At 42.0% G+C, this 17192-nt stretch overlaps 1 protein-coding gene across 2 annotated transcripts; it reads left to right on the top strand.

The window, feature by feature from the left end:
- The first annotated feature begins 711 nt into the window (after positions 1–711).
- HSF2 (heat shock transcription factor 2) lies at positions 712–16603 on the top strand. Of its 2 annotated transcripts, XM_082047748.1 has the most exons (13): positions 712–915; positions 4561–4669; positions 4895–5022; positions 5836–5960; positions 8334–8409; positions 9610–9671; positions 9785–9869; positions 10756–10925; positions 12182–12451; positions 12870–12975; positions 14570–14623; positions 15227–15308; positions 15663–16603. In XM_082047748.1, the coding sequence occupies exons 1-13, from the start codon at positions 781–783 to the stop codon at positions 15950–15952; spliced, it is 1692 nt and encodes a 563-aa protein (XP_081903874.1). In that variant the 5' UTR covers positions 712–780; the 3' UTR covers positions 15953–16603. The 2 variants fall into 2 exon arrangements, with proteins under 2 accessions (XP_081903874.1, XP_081903873.1); XM_082047747.1 differs by lacking the exon at positions 14570–14623.
- Positions 16604–17192: the final 589 nt, after the last annotated feature.

Raw genomic sequence — 17192 nt, 5'->3', positions numbered from 1 at the left:
ATGACTACACTGGCAAGTAACCTGACAAAACAGAAGTCAAGCAGCAGGCTGAAGGGGAGGGGGTTGAGGTGTTTTTTTTTGATGGTGCTACAGTCCTAGGTAAGGCCTCCTGAGAGGCTTGCATAATCTTACCACTAAACCCGAACCCAATACTGTCGTTAACATTTTTATACAGCTGATTAGCACATCGTGTATAGCAGGTACTAATCCTTTCTTGTGCAGTGTTGGGCCACAGCAGGGGCAGGCAGGAAACTGATGGACAGTCAGAGCCTCTGCAGGCCCCAAGCAATGGGCTTGATACTGAAGTGCCCGGTACCTGCAATTAGAGGTGCCTGCTGTGACCTGGGTGAAGACAAAAGACGGCGTCTCCCTGGAGACAGCAGGGTCTCCTCAGCCCCTCCCCATCTACTTACGCTCACCCTCATGCCCCCATGGGAACCGGCCCCCAGCCTACCGCGTGGCCACACCCCCAGGGGAGAGGCGCGACCCCATTGGTCCAGGCCAAGCCACATCTGTGTGGGGGGGACCACGCGCCGCCCCGGCCGGCCGGCCTGTCCCGCGCTGTTGTGACACGTGACAGGGGGGTGCACGTGGGGCCGTTATGTAAAGCGCGGGGGAAGGGGCGGGCAGGCGGCCGCCCGGAACGCACGCGCACGTGCGGCGGGCTGCCGCGCATGCGGGGGGCGCCCGGTGCGCAGGCGCGGGGCGGGGGAAAGTCGAGCTGGTTCTCCTCCCCCTGCGCCCCTCCCCCGGCCAGACGGCAGAGGATCTCGAGCGACAATGAAGCAGGAGCAGCCGCAGACCCCCCAGCCACAGCCGCCGCCCTCCGCCAGCGCGGGGGTCCCGGCTTTCCTCAGCAAGCTGTGGGCGCTGGTGGGCGAGGCCCCCAGCAACCAGCTCATCACCTGGAGCCAGGTGCGGCGCGCGCCAGCCGCGGCGGTTGGCCGGCTCGCCCCCGCCCGCGTGCGCGGGGCGGTGGGATGTGCGCCCCCCCCCCCTTTTCCCCCGCCAATTCCACCGGTGGCGTCGGGCAGAGCCTCCCGCGCCCCGGCGGGAACGCGCGGCCTGCTAGGGGAGGGCCGGCCGGCTGGTGGGCCTTCCACGGGGCTCGCGGCGGTGAGGCGGGCGGGGAGCCGCCGGCCTCGGCGCGTGTGGAGAGGAGGGCAGAAAATCTGCGCGCGCCCGCATGGCGTGGCCGGGCTTCCCCCCTGCTGACCCGGGGGAGCGCCGCCTGCCCGCCCCCCGCCCGACCCGCCGTGCGGCTGCTCTGGGCCGTCGCAGCTCTCCCAGCCCGGGCAGGGCTGCCGGGGAGATGCCGGTTCCCCTCGCCTCCGGCGGCGGTTACCTGGGGAGTACGAGCGCTGGGGGTCGCGCCCCGGGCTGCCGATGCGGGGTTTGTGTGCCGTCCCCGACTGAGGAGGCTGGGGGTTTTCCCGGGGGGGGGGGGGCGATGGGCGGGCACCCCTGGGCTTGGGGGTCAGGGATCGGAGAGGGGTTGGTTTTTTGCGGTGGGCCGACAGGCAGCTTTTATTAAGCCGTAGTGCGGGAAAGGCAGAGATGCAGTGGGGTTTTCCACCGCGGGTAAATAACCGGGCTCGCTTACGGTGAGCCGCGGACTGCGTGACAGCGCGCGGTTCCCGGGTGAAAAAAAAAAAGGGGGGGGGGGGAGGGGAGGAAACGGGGAGTTGTCGTCTCCTGTACGTGAAGCAGGTGGGAGAGCTGATCCCCCATGTGACACCCATCCAGATCGAGCGGCCTTTCCCGCGGGGCGGCCGCGCCGAGCTTGCTGCCCGCAGGGGCCATGGGCCGGCGGGAGCGGCCCGCGCTCATTGGCGGGCGGGCGGGCGGCCACGTGGGGCGACAACTGTTGAGCTCGGGTGGTGTCTGCCCGGGTTTGTGTCCACTTGCTGGAGCGGGCACCACCGCCATCCACACATCAGCATCCACCCCCGGCCTTGTGCGGCCTGGAGAGGATGGGTCACGGGCATGTCTCTGCGGAAAGTCAAGCCGGGTATCCGTCGGTAGTGATGGAGCCGATACATGTGTCGATCTGTTGCTGTTTGTTTTGGTAACCGGAGTCCCTGTCCTGGGAACTGCAGATTAACCGGGTACAGCGGCCATGTTGATATACATCTACTTTGATTGGTTTTAAGAAAAACGGTAAATCTGCGTTGGATGCCCTTTCATCTTGAATCCTTTATATTCAAATGTGGGCAGTTGTAGTAAGTAAGAACTGTTATCAGGGCACAAAGTTTATAAGTATCTTAAAATATTGGAAAGCAGGAAGTAACCACCTTCTTACAATGTAATAAAGTGCTGGCAAGTTTGCTGCAGTAGTCATTACTAACTCTTGTGATAAATGCTAAGTAGTTGGTTTTTTTTTTCACAGTAACTTCATTTTTCTATATATCTTAGATGTTTTTTAAATAATTTTTATTTTTAAAATGCTTCGTCTCAAACTGCATTCACATCTTCAACTGGTGTGATGCCAGCTCTCACTTAAGGTTATTTTAAATGCTGAAGCATTGTTAAAATGTTATCTTAAACATTTTACTGATAATGTTACCAGTAACCAGCCAAAACTTCTGAAGAAGGAAGCAGGTAGTTTTTGTAGATTACAGCAGCTTTTCCTCCCAATTTTTTTTTTTTCTTTTCCTGGAAGAGTGATGCAAAGAGATACATGAAGATTCAGATCTTGTCTAGTTTAAGAAGTGCCATTTTTGCACTTCATTTTTACACTTTCAATAGAGACTTTCCAAATAAATTGCTTGTGCTTATCTCAAGCACACTAAGGCTATTATTAGGTATCCTTGTATTATTTTCTTAATTAAAAATAAAGACCAATTTTAGATTCTGCAAGGCTGTTTGTGGAAGGAAGATCTGCTAATCACAGTTGATGTTATCAGTGTGCAGTAGTTATTGTGTGGGGGAACGTTTTGGCATCGCTTGGTATGCAAGTGATGACACCTTATAAAATATAGTATGTCAATATTGTGGGGTACAGAAAGTGTACCAAGTGTAACAGGGAAGGAAGAGTACAGTTACTCTAATACTTGCTTCCCTCCTATACAAACCTATATCCTTACACTATAAGGATAAACACCCTCTGAAACCAAACAGCCAGACTTTGTCTCCGTGCGTACTTATGTCAGTGAAGCTGTGGGTACGTGTTGTCCGTGGCACTGTGTACAAGGAGTACCAAATGAGGTACTTGGAAGATTGCTGTGTGCTGCAGTCAATAACACTAGAACTTGGAAACTGTATTTAGCTGTGTAGTAGTGCTTTAGTGAGTTCAAGTCAGGTCTTAATGTCTGTACAGCTTTGCTGTAAATGACTATCAGGGCAACAACAACTAGTAGAAATATTGCCCAGATTTTCTGTGCTCCGCCTGAACAATGTCAAAGTGGCAATGAAGTAAGGTGCAGCGTGAAAGCCATTGGCATCACAGGTCACTGTAGTGCCATATAATTACCTTTGGCTGGTGAGTTTCTTTAATGCATTGGCTAAAATGATCTGTCCCTTTGCTTAGTTTGCTTCCTCTTTTCCTTCCACTGACTGATTCTCAGTAGGGGGTAGGTCGGCACATAACTGGGAGGTTTTCATCTTCCCACCCTCCTCTCACTCTTAAGTTCTTAACTCATCCAGTGGTGAGCCATTTATAAATCCTGCTTCTGACCAGCCTTGCTGATTTCTCTGAAACAAGCTCTTGGGTAAGGATCTTCACATGGTCTCATGGTTGGTTCTTTGCATTTCTTGAGATCATAAAACTGCTGGCATTTGGAGTAAGAAACAAATGTGACTTGTTGAAATAAAGGGTTTTGAAGAAGGTGCAGTGTCAGTGCTGACATTTGTCAAAGATAATGTGCTGCTTCTTATTAAATACAGGGTGAGAATACTATGGGTGTACAGATAAAACCTAAACCATTTTGAAGTAGCTAGTTTGGATTCTGCCAGTTCCTCGTCCTTTAGTTAATGGAGCACAGTTACTAAAGAACAAAGAGCTGACCTTTCTATTTTAGTTACAGCTTGTAGATGAAATAAGATCAGTCCTCCCTTACACCTGGCATCCCAGGAGGATGAGGATGTTGCCTTGGGTGGCTACTTTTTGGTAACTCCAAACCCCAGTGGACACCCTACAAGTCCTATCAAACTAATCATGCCTTTACACTGGAAAGCAGAAGGGACTCTCAGCTGTTTGTTTGTTTGTTTGTTTTCCCTTGTGCAGTCTGTTTGTTAGATTCCTTCCCAATACTTTGAAGCTACATACAAAATTGATAGGATTATCGTGTAGCAAAACTGTGATAATTGTTGGTAAACAAATAATTAATTGCTCAAGGAAGCAATGAGTAACAATAAAGCTGTTCCCTTTCAGATATGGATAGCTATGTAAATTGATAATACGGTGTTGCTTTGCAACTTTTGTTGTGGAAAATTTTAAGCAAGCAGATCAGTTACTTACTGCATGCACAAAGGAAACATTCCTATCTGGTGATGAATTCTAAAAGCCCAGCATGTTTTCTGTGATGGTCTTTAAGTAGCTTAATGTGTCTTTCATTTTAGAATGGCCAGAGTTTCTTGGTGTTGGATGAACAGAGATTTGCAAAAGAGATTCTTCCCAAGTACTTCAAGCACAACAACATGGCAAGCTTTGTCAGACAGTTAAACATGTGTAAGTTCTTGGGTTTTTGCTTTCTAGCATCGTTCTAGATCCTGTACATGTTTAATTGTAGACAGTTTCCTTTGAGCAGTGACCCTGCCTTCTTTGCAAGTAGGATACTGTCTTATCCTCAAAACTGATAAAGGAATAGTTGGGACAGCATAGTTTCAGTTTCTTAATGTGGGTTTTGAGAGGTGTTTATTTTTTTTTTTTCCTTTTCTGTTTCTTTTTTTAAAGATGGCTTCCGTAAAGTTGTCCATCTTGATTCTGGGATCGTCAAACTGGAGAGAGATGGTCCAGTAGAGTTTCAGCACCCGTATTTTAAGCAAGGCCGGGAGGACTTGTTGGAACACATTAAAAGGAAGGTTAGTGAAAACTCAGTATGTGGAAAATCTGTCCTGGTAGGTATGAATGAATAGCAAAGTTCATGTCAAGCTTAATTGCAGGATTGTGGGTGCAAATAAGTTTGGGTTTTGGGGAAGCAAATTGCTCGTATCTGTATCTTGGCTTGCTTGAAGATATGTTGGGTGATTTGACTGGGCTTCTTTATCTAACTTGCTTTGCCGTCATTATAGTAAGTTTTCACAGGTGGCAAAAATGAATGAGTTATGCAAATATGACATTTTGCAAATGGGTATTAAAAGGAGTGCAGAGCGTGCTTTGACTTAAGCATCAGTAATATAACAATTTGCTTGTTTATATAGCTCATTTCAGAACAAAGCTACTGTAAGCATTAAACTTTCCACCAAAGAGAACAGGGGGAAAACCTATAAACATGTTTGATGTGCTTCTAAATGTGATTTTGAAATGTGCTCTGCTGTTACTGTGATTCAGGTGAATACAGATTTCAAATAGAAATATGTCAAGTTAAACTGTGGTGAGAGGGATGTACTTATTAACACTGGGTTATTGTGAAGTGGTTGTGATGAAGTAGAGCACTTACGATAATGCCTGAAGAATCTGAACATACACAAATATTTGTAACAACTAAAGCTGATATGACAGCTGTAACAGGAAATCTGTGTGTTTCTGTATTTTTTTTACTTGATACTTGGTTTATTATTAACTTAAATGCATGATTTATCAACACTGGAAGAAAATATACTTGATTACCAAAAGAAGATAGTCATCAACATGAGTAAAGGAAAGTGTTGTTTCTGGATTCTAATCTTTTAAAGGTTTCTTCTTCGAGACCTGAAGAAAACAAGATACGTCAGGAAGATCTCTCCAAAATAATAAGTAGCGCTCAAAAGGTGCAAATTAAACAAGAGACTATTGAATCTCGATTGTCTGCTTTGAAGAGGTAAGCTGCTCCATCAGCAACTGACCACTAAAATTGAGTAATTCTGGTAATAGGTACTAGACAAAGACCTAATTTTAGGTGTTTCCTGATCTTGTTGCCTAACTTCAAATATTGCTTTAGGAAAGTAAATTTAAATAAAAGAATTGCATTAAAAATTGAATATTTTGATATGGCTAAAAGTAATAGGCAATGTTGGTATTTGAAGAGCTGTCTAGTAGTGGACAGTTAAATAACACCTTGAATAGTAGTTCCATAATGCTGGTGAGACTGAATATTCAACTCAGCTCTTAGCATAAAGTGTGCTGGCTTATGTCTTCAAGTTTGAAGTAGTTATTGTGTTTAGTTAGAGGCAGAGTTTGGTTTGTGCAAATTGCTTCTAATACTTTCTCATGACAAATAATGTCTTCGCTCATTGCTTTTTATTTTCCTGTTGTCTTTGTTCCCCCACTACTAAAAATTGTGGTAGAGTTAATGTCTATGAAAATCTGTTTAGAAATCTAATTTGGAAATTCTTTAGTTGCCTCAGTGACAGAGTTACAGAATCTAAAATCCAAATACAAATAGGGTATTTTTAGAATTGCATTATTACCTATTTAGTAATTAGGATTTATTGTCAACAGTGAGAGATGTGTGTCACAAATTATTTAATCCTTTAGAGCAGGGGCGTCAGGTTCATTTTCACTGGGGGCCACATCAGCCTCATGTTTGCCTTCAGAGGGCCAAATGTAATTTTAGGACTAATTACATTCGGCCTTTGAAGGCAAACATGAGGCTGATGCGTTCCCTGGTGAAAATGAGGTTGACGCCCCTGCTTTAGGGTATATAGATACAGACAGGGTATACGAGCGTAAGCTCATGCACTACAAGTCACAATACCTCAGCAGTAACTACCTCAGGAGTCTTATGTTGAGAACATAAATGATTGTGTACTTCTGTGGCAGAGGTCACCGATTAGTTTAACTTCTAAGAATTAAATTCTGTCATTTCTAGTCTTCAGTTCTAATTACCTTAGTGGTAGTATATCCAAAGGTAAACTTATTTTGTCTAGGAAAAGTATTAGAATCTGGCCAATCTAGAGTAAAAATGTTCATATTCACCCTTTCCAAATTGTAGACTAATTTGGGTTGGAAGAAACCTCAGAAGGCTGTCCGGTCCAAACCCCTGCCCAGAGTAGAACTGACTTTGGCTGAAATGACATCCAGTTGCTAATGACCTGACAATTTGTAGAGATGAGAAGATAAAATGGTTTGTCTTTGACATCCATATTGTTGTCCCACGAGTTTAAAATTATTTAAGTGGAAACTGGAGCTAAATCAGAAGACTTAGTCCTACAAAACATGTTAACAAAACAGATGAGAAATTGAGAAAGTTCAGAATCCCTGACCTAAGTTGTTAAATTTGTGATGGAACTGTACTCTTGAAGTGTATGTTTGACATAGGAGCAGTTTGAGGGGTGAGTAATAAGCTTCATCACACTGCATATAAACAACTGTTTCCAAAAACTTAGCTTAAGGTTTCCTAAAAACCCAGACACCACTGGAGAGATTCTCCTTTTTTGTTGTTGTTGCTGTTGGCATACATATCTGTTAAAAACTAAACTGCAAAAGAGGGGAGGGTGGTATGTTGTCTTTCCTTATTCAATGAAGCTTTTGGTGTCAGTTATCTTCCCCTTAATGTACTTTATGCTGTTGGAAAAAATGAGATTTATGGATGTGATAGCGAGGACCACTTTACAGCAGTTTTATAATGTCTCAGCAACTGGACTCCTGTGAGTACTGGAAAAACCCAGGTTTGTAAAACAGCAGCATTTCATGAGAACCGCATGTGTGACTTGAGAGCTTGTTCTGTAAAGATGCTTAGAGTATGGATGTACAGTTGCAAGTCGAAGTGTGTGAGGGAGGGAAAGTAGGCTTGATGTAGATGAAGAGCTCTGGTTTTTGGTGGTGAAAGGAAACTGCATTCTTCTACTGTTTGATCCTTTGCTGCTGCCAGAAACCAATTCCTTAGGATTTAATTACTAGAAGGAAGAGGAGAAGGTAACTTTGTTAATGGGACAGGAAACAATAGGGTTTTTTTTTCAAATGCTGAATGTGTGTGTAATAAGTCTTGCCAAATTGGCTTTTTTTTTTTTTTTTTTTTCCCAAGGGGGCTGGAAATTCCCTGCAGGCTATTTGTGGTGTTTCGGTCTCCATTTTGTAATTATCTGCCAAGGCTGCTGACTATGACTTTGTTTCTTTTTTCTCCTTTTCCCCAACAATCTAAAACTACATTTCAGAGCTTTAATGAAGCTAAGTAACCATTAGCAAAAATTCTTAATGTAAATATTTTAAAACTTAGTTTTAGTTTGACTTCTAAATTGTGCTTTCCAAACAGGGAGAATGAATCTCTTTGGAGGGAAGTGGCAGAATTGAGAGCAAAACACTTGAAACAACAGCAAGTTATTAGGAAAGTAAGTATAAGACACTTCAACTTCAAGTGTTGTATATGAATGAGCGAGTACTTCTGAACAAGGAATACTGTGCCACATATTACCTTGTTTTGCCCTCTTGTTTTTTTTTTTTTGTAGTGTGTGAAATGTGTTTTAAGAGAAAAAAAAAACTACAGGGTGGTGTATGGTGGACAAATCTTTGTGTAACACACATTCAATGTACTTCATAAGCAGATGTTAAAGCCAAATTCTCGTAAACGTTTTCAAATAAAGAGGTTCAGGAACATCTTACATCATTCATTAAGGTACCCTTAAAATGGTTCATCCATTTTTTATTACTTCAGGAGTCAGATGACTAATATTCTGTGTTGGATGATCTCAGGAAAAACTCTCACTGCAAGAATTACAAAGTTCTGTACTGGAAATCCACTGCTGTCCTAATTAACTGACCCTCTGACTGTGTATTTCTGAAGTTATCAGAAGAACAAGTTGAGTGGAACCCACTGAAAATATGTTAGCGTAGTTTAACAGTTAGACTTAGGATCTACCAAAACTGATGTAAATGCGAAGAGTTTTTACACATTCTTTTTTTTTTTTTTTTTTTTACATAGCAGAAACAGCAACACTGAAAGCAACCCTGTAGCAGAGAGTCCTACTGATTATGTTTTAGTTTGTTCAAGCCAGATACATACTTGTAATCCTTAAGTTTTTAAAACATAAGGGAAAAAAGTCTAGCCTGTATAATGGAAAGGCAGCTGATGAATACTGTTAGGTGTACATGTCACTCTTTCTGATTATGTCAAAGATGCCTTTCACCAGAATCAGTATTTACAGATACAGGTTACGTATACAGTCAACATGTGTGCCTTCTGTCATTGCTTATTAGAGTTCTTCTAATAGTTTCAGTTACTGCATGTTTTCCTGCGTACTATATGATGTACTGTAAAAGTCTGCTCTTAATCGTTTGCTATGTGAAAAGCCTTTTTCAGACAACTGAATAATTTTATTCTTTTTATATATTACCAGCAGTGTTTTCTATTCTATTCTATCATGATTCTTAACTTTTCCAAACAGTTCTCTATGAAAGTTGCTACACAAACCAAGTGTTCTGTATGTGTATAGATTACATTATTGAAGTCTTCTGCTTTAAAGTATCTTGGTACTCTTGAGAGAAGCAATTACAGAGTAGAGTGACTAACAAGAGTGTTCTTTTCCTTATAGATTGTACAGTTTATTGTTACCTTGGTGCAGAATAACCAACTAGTGAGCCTAAAACGCAAGAGGTAAATATGGTCTTGAAAACTTGCTGTCCAGTCAATGTACTGACATGTTTTGTTGACTAAACCCAAAGAATTGTTTTTGAGATGGCTTTCTTCCTTTATTATTTCTGATTTAGGCCTCTACTTCTGAACACTAATGGACCTACAAAGTCAAATGTATTTCAACAAATCGTGAAAGAACCAGCTGACAGTAACCACCATGTAAGTTTTCTATTATGTGTACTGTTTTGTTATGATGAAGGAAGGAGTGGAGGGGGGCAGACAGATCAAGTAGCTTGTCTGATGGGGAATAAAACATAGCTGTGTACTGAGAGCTATCAACTTATAGAAGCAATTTGCCATGCTGTCTTTCCTTCAGAAGCCAAGCATGTTGGTAATCACCATTTGCTTTTCAATATAAACATCTATAAGCATGTATAAACATGTACGTGTATTAAATACAGCTTGATGTGATCCTACAGAGAACAGTTTGCTTTTAATAGCAGCGCTGTTAGAAATAGCAGGGCTATGTTGTGGTGTTATCTCTGGGAGGCAGGTATCCCTAGCCCCATACAGGGACAAGGATTCAGCGTGCTGCTCTGCAAGGCAGCATCCAACCCAGCAAACTCATGTCAGGATGCTGTGCCATTTGAATGGGTTACCCCACTGAAAGTTGTTTTTTGCTACCCAAATAATGGTTGGTGGGAAAATCATTAGAATGAGTGCTGTAGCATGGTACTAGAATTAATAGTTTTATAACAAAGTACTACTTAAATGGCAGTCACTGTTTTAATATTTTTAGGTCTAATTTAGTCCCGTCATAGATCTTTTGTTGCTTTTGATGGTAGTGCTAGTATATTTTTATTTCTATGCCTGTAGTATTTGCCAAACATTTTTTTCCTGTAGCTGCTGTTCTCCAGCTTGTTCATTTATTTGTATGTTTTTCTATTCAATGTAGATCTATACAAACATCTTGTCATCTCTTAGAGGTGTAGGAAAGCTCTTACACCTCTTTAGAATTGAAGCATTGCAAGATACAATGATAACTGTCAGAATCCTGAAGCTTATTGTCCTTCTGTCCCATGACTCTTCTTAAAATAATTCTTAGGTACCTCTAAACAGAAATGAGGGCTTAAAACAAAGGGAACAGATTTCAGATGACATCATTATTTATGATGTCACTGAGGATGTGGGCGATGAAGAAAATCCCATGGGTGATGAAGAAAATCCTCCTATTACACCAGAAGCAAATGAAGATACCACTTCAGATTCTTCCAAGTAAGAAGTCTTCAGCCGTCTATATAGATAATTGACTTTCAGTGTTATATGATATACAGTAAGTCAGATGTCTTGGGTAATTTTTTTAATGAAGTCAGAATTATTCAGTACTCCTGCACATATAGAAGCTCCATCTGTGAATTCACACTAGGATCTGATTTATTGACCTCTGCATTTGTTCCAAATAGTTAATTGGCTGTTGGAGTTGTAATATACTGAAGATAGAAACTAGTGAGAAGCAATCAGTATTATTGCACTCTTGTTAAACATAGTACTTGTCCAAAGACAGACTAAGTAAAGTTGTCTTAGTTTTGGTTATAAATACAGACAGGAATGGCTTCCCTTGTTTTTACAGATTTTTATGGAGAATAATTTGCATGTGCTGTTTGTCAAGTGTTGGTGTTGTCTTTGAACTTTAAGATAGTTAATTTCAAGAGGGCTTTTTATTCAGTCTCATGTGTTTTGTGACAGTGTTCCTTCCTGTCTATACTTAGCACTATGGAAGTAGTTCATATTCCAGCTATGAGCAGCTGAAAGTTCATCCATGGATTGCAACACAGCTCTCTTCCTGAGTTGCATTGTATTAACTGGCCCGATCTTTTACCTCAAACAATAAAATATATTTCTAGTTTATACTGTTCAGTTGGTATCTAGGAATGCATTCTCTGATAGCAAAGCTCCATGAAGATAAGGCTGTGATAGAGGGACAACACAACAAATAGCTACTTAAGGGTTAAGAAAACCAGAATATGGAGGATATGGAGGAAAGCAAATTATTTTAGACTCTTTCTTGGTTTTTAGATTGCCTCCCTGCTATACATAACAAGCTTAATTAACTACAACACTGTCAGCTGAGATCCTTCATGTTGTGGATGCTCCAGAGTTAATTTTGTTCAACAGGAAAGATGCAAAATATATATTGTCTTCCTAGTTTGATGGCCTCATATTCTTTGGTCCATTTTGTACATACTTTATAGTAGTTGTTCTAATGCAAAAAATACCTGTGTTGCTTTATAGCAGTCGTTACTGTGGTCTAGCACAACAGTGTCTGCTAGCTGAGCTGTACTGAGCATTACAGCACCGTATCAGCAGAAAATAGACATTTACAGTATCTTGCCATGTTTCATATTAAAAAACAGCAGGGCAGTTTATTTCCTTATTGTAGCTTGACTAAAATGAGAAATAACTAAACCTGTGGAGCAGTACCAATTTAATGAGTGTATGAAATACTTTAATTCATGTGTCTCACATTACAGCTGTAGTCATTCTCCTGATATTGTAATTGTGGAAGACGATAATGAAGAAGAATATGCCCCTGTAATTCAAGAGGATAAAAGCACGGAATCAGTTGCTGTCACAGCTAGTGATCCCCTCAGCCCAGTCAGCGACAGTACAAGCCCACTCATGTCAAGTGCTGTACAGCTGAATAACCAGTCAACTTTAACTGCAGAAGATCCAGTGTCAATGATGGATTCCATACTTAATGAGAATGGAGTAATTTCACAGAATATAAATCTCCTTGGAAAGTGAGTAGCCTGATCTTCTGGTTTTTAAGTATTTTAAGATAGGACCTCTGGTTTTCATCATGAAGCTAGTTGGGGTGCATAATCTGACAGTCTAATGTTGTGGATATCGTTACTTAAACTGTAAGGATTTATCTGTATAGCTCTCGTTAGGGTTACCTGGGTGCAAGAATCGCATCTCTGTTTATGTCACGTCATAGTGTTACGTTGATGTGGTATCTGTCTGTTTTCCTTGGGTTCTCCGCTAAAGAGGCTAAAAGTTTTCAGGTTTTTCCAGAGGTTGTTTCTAAGGAAAGAGTTAGTTCATTCTAGTTCTGGTGAAGATTTGTGGATGCATGTAGTACATCTGTGTAAAGCTTAATTGTGGATTTGTTTTCCTTTTGTTAAGGGATATAGCAGTAAAACACTGTTTGTCTTCTAGAGTTGAACTTCTGGATTATCTTGACAGTATCGACTGCAGTTTAGAGGACTTCCAAGCTATGTTATCAGGACGACAGTTCAGCATAGATCCAGATCTCCTGGTTGATGTAATTTTTAATGTTTATTTTAAGTATTTTGGTAACACGTTACAGAAAATATTTGTGTGGGTTGTTACTGTTTCAAATAGATTCAAAACACAACAGTTTTTTTTATTTCTTCCCTTTAAAAAAGGAAAGCGATAAGTATTTGCGAATATGTGTTTCTGGGTCACTGGTGTGATCCTCAGTGCTACACCACTGCTGAAGCGAATGCTTAAGATTTTGATTGAAGAATGGCTTTGCTTAATAAAATAATGCTTGCATTTGGTGCCACGTGAACTCAGACACCAATTAGATGAATACTGTTGCTTGAAATAGCCCAGCACATCATCTGTGGTCTTGTCAATGTACTGGGGTTACAATGGTCTTAGCATTTGTTTTACAAGTTTCTCTGCCATTTCAGATTATTTCTTAGGAGTGGGTAGATGTTCTAAATTTCTCTTCAGGTTGAAGTTAAGTAGAATGGTCTACGTTGGAAGGGACCTGAGCATGTCATCTAGTCCAGCCCCCTTGCTCAGGGCAGGGCCAGCTTCAAAGTTAGATCATGTTGTTCAGGACCTTGTTGACTCAGATTCTGAAATCTCTGAAGATGGGAGATTCCACAGCATCTTGGGTGCCTGTTCCAGTGCTTGACTCTTCTTTCAGAATAATTTTCTTATGTCAGTCACAATTTTTCTGCTGCAGCTTGTAGCTCTTGTCTTTTGTCCACCTCTGTGGAGTCTGTCTTCTCTGTAATGCCTCTTTAGAAGCAGTGGAGGAGTGCAGTTATCCTCACTTGTCTGCCCTCTCTGAACAAAGGTTAGCCAAGCTCCCACAGCCTCTTGTATGTCATAGGCCCCCAAACATCTGTGGCCATCTGGATGCCTTCTAGTTTGAAAACTCATACTGGGAGGCCTAAACCTGGACAGTCTTCTAGTGTCCCCCACTCTTCCACAAGTGGCCTCAGGTGTTGTGCAGAGAGAAATAATTGCTTCCACTGACCTCCTGGTGATGCTTTGCCTGTAGCAAGGCCATGCTGCTGGCTAATGGTAGGGTGTTGTCTACCATGACTCTCCAGTCCGTCTCCAAGGAGCTGCTCCCGGTCTGTTTGGTCCCTGACCTGGGCCAGTGCATGAGATTGCTATTGTGTCCTAAATGTGCTTGTCTATTGAACCTGGTGGAGCGCCTGTTGGCCCCTCTTCCACCTTGCCAACATCTCTCTTAACAGTGGCTCTGCTCTCCCACATGTTGATGACTCCTTCCAGTTTGGTGTCACTTGCAGACTTGGTCAGGGTGTGTTCTTCCTTACTGTGCACAGCATTCTCCATGCAGCAACATAAGAAGGAATTGGTATTTTAAGACTGCAGCAAACCATGTTAGTCTCAGTTAGGGGTAATACAGTTGTTTCCTTTGTGACCAAGGTACATGGAATTCCAAACCATTACTCTCCAAAGCTCAGTTTTCTTTGCAAAAGTGGTCACTACCTGTAAATAAACCCTAATCCCTGACAGAGGGTGAAAACATTAAGTACAGGGATTATTCTCACACATGCAGATGTGATGTTCTTGTATTCTTAATAGCAACATCGAGATACCTAAAACTTGATGTGTTTTGTCTTATTCAGCTTTTTACAAGCTCCGTGCAGATGAATCCCACAGATCATATCACTAATGCCAAAGTAAGTCTTAAATCCATTCCTCAATGTGCTCAGTAGTGAGAGATGCAAACTTTATTCATCCTTTTCTGTTTCCTTACTGGTATAATAGCACTTTTTTCATGCTCTGGCTGTGAAGACTTCCATGAGAATAGGAAGGCTGCTGCTAAATTCATCCTGTTAGGTTTTAAACAGGAATGGGAAAAGCACACTAATTAATAATGCCCATTAAAACTCATACACTACCTTTAGGCCAATACCTGTACATTGTACCAGTCTCCTGACTTTTGTATCCTCTAGTATTTTATACTTGCAAACATGGTGCACACTTTGTCTTAATGTTTTCATCTGTATTGTCAGGTGGGAGAAGCACAAGACTAAGCAGTAGTGCAAAGATCTAGCTCTTTGTATTTGTCCAGTTCATTTCTGAGTTTTAGTTTTGGTTCTTGCTTGAGTAAGCCTGTGTTTCCATTTCACATTTTCTCAGCCAAGGTCTCTTTATGTGGGTAACTGATACTACTTTGCAAGTAAATTTTTTATTTTTTTTTGAATAGTTGGTCAGCTGTGTTGTAGTGGCATTGGAAAAGGCTTCAAGTGTGTATTTTAAGATTTTGCTTTCATTTCCAGATGGAGACGAAGGGAATAGAAACAAAGAATAACGCTGGTCCAGAAGCTTCACAGGAAACACAAGTTTCTAAGCCCAAATCAGGTCAGTTGTAGTGGATTTTTTTAGAGAGTTTAACTGTTGAACAAGCATTGTTCTAAAAAACATCTCAGCTATTTGCTCTTTTTTGTGTTACGCTGATTAGCAAATAACAAAACTAAAATACTTACTGTAGTTGCTTTTTACGTTTTTGGCACTGCATCAAGTGCAGAGAAACAGATGTTTTTGCAGGAGAATCTGAAAAATCATGTTATGTGTGAATGTAGCAACTCTTTAGTAACAGCTATAATGTTTTTATTAGTTTTAAAATGAATTCTGTGGGATGGACTTTTGTTGTTTCCTTCCGCACATAGAAAGGCATGTGAACTAATAATGTTTGGGCCATTTTTTTCCCCTTAGATAAGCAGCTCATACAGTACACTGCGTTTCCACTCCTTGCATTCCTCGATGGCAACCCAGGCTCCACTGTTGAGAGCGGGAGCTCTGCAGCTGAAACTCTTTCCTCTGCTGACAAGCCCCTGGAAGTGGACGAGCTCCTGGAGAGCAGCCTGGATCCCGAGCCCACCCAGAGCAAACTGGTGCGGCTGGAACCGCTCACAGAGGCAGAAGCAAGCGAAGCCACGCTGTTCTATCTATGTGAACTTGCCCCAGCTCCCATGGACACAGACATGCCCTTTTTGGACAACTAATGTCATGGGGACTCTGTATATAGTCATGAAGATGAACTATTTATTTAGAATGTTGTTTGGTATATGAGTTTTTTGTATATCACTGTTTTATGTAACCAGGTAACGTGGAATCTAAAATACGTTTTCTATGTTACTTCCTACAAGCAACCATTTACCTGGTTAGACAAGCTGTTAGACACGGTTGGCAATACCAAGTCAGACTGTTACTGTGCTGCTGTCAGATACTTGGTATTATGCATATCGCTAACTATCCCAGGTAACTGAACAATTGTTAATAGTAAGCTTTATGATTTCTTATACTTCTGGTCTTACATATGATGACGTAAACTTGTAGTGTATGGTTAGGGAGCACTGACTTTCTGTATCTTGTTTTTTTTCTATTTTTTACAACATTTTGTTTAACAAACATGAGGCTTTTTTGGGGTGGGGGGGACCAGGACCTGATCTAGGCTTTTTTTTTCCCTGCTTGAACTGGGAACAAAGTGCCTGTACCTTGCTGATTTTTGGTTCTGCCTTACTTCCACTTCAGTGGAAGTGCTCACACATAGCACAAACCGGGCAAGTTCTATGGCCACCAGGCCCCTTGACTGCATGAGTACTTTTAACTTGGACCATCTACTCTGATATAATAAATGTTACTTAAGTGTGATACTTGTTAAGAGTTGTGTGGATTTAAGAGCTGTGGTGGGTTGATCCAAAGCTGCTCTATCACTTCCCTCCTCAGTAGGGCAGGGGAGAGAAAGTGCAATGAAAGACTTGTGGGTCAAGATAAGGACAGGCACCAGGAGGCCTTGACTCAGCCATGTCAGCCTCTTGCCTCCCTTACCCCCTTTCTTAAACCTGGGGATCACCACCCTAGACGTCACTGAGGGACAGAGAGCAAGGGAGAAACTAGATTTCAGTAATTTTGTATATACAACAGGCACAGCTGCTTATCTTCCTAACTCACTGACTAGTTCTTTACAGGGCTTGGGAACTGTTGTATTGGAACTGGTATCTAGGTATTTTACCCAAATTTAAATATAGGTGCAATATGAAGCAGCAGCTGCTGAAGTAGGAAGGCAGTTACAAGTGTGAAGCATGTTTATGTTTTCAAAGAGATGGGTGCAAAGGGCTCAGAACTGTCAGAAAACTTCAGGAAGGAGCTTTGTGATCTCCCAAAGAGCCAGGCACTAACAGCCTTACAGGTGTGCTCTGCAGCACTGTCAGCTGTCACTACTCAGATGACAAGTGCTATGAA

The sequence above is a fragment of the Streptopelia decaocto genome, assembly GCF_964273445.1.
Source record: "Streptopelia decaocto genome assembly, chromosome: 3".
Taxonomy (NCBI): Eukaryota; Metazoa; Chordata; class Aves; order Columbiformes; family Columbidae; genus Streptopelia; species Streptopelia decaocto.
The sequence above is the reverse complement of the archived record's forward strand: the minus strand, read 5'-3'. Positions and strand labels throughout refer to the sequence as shown.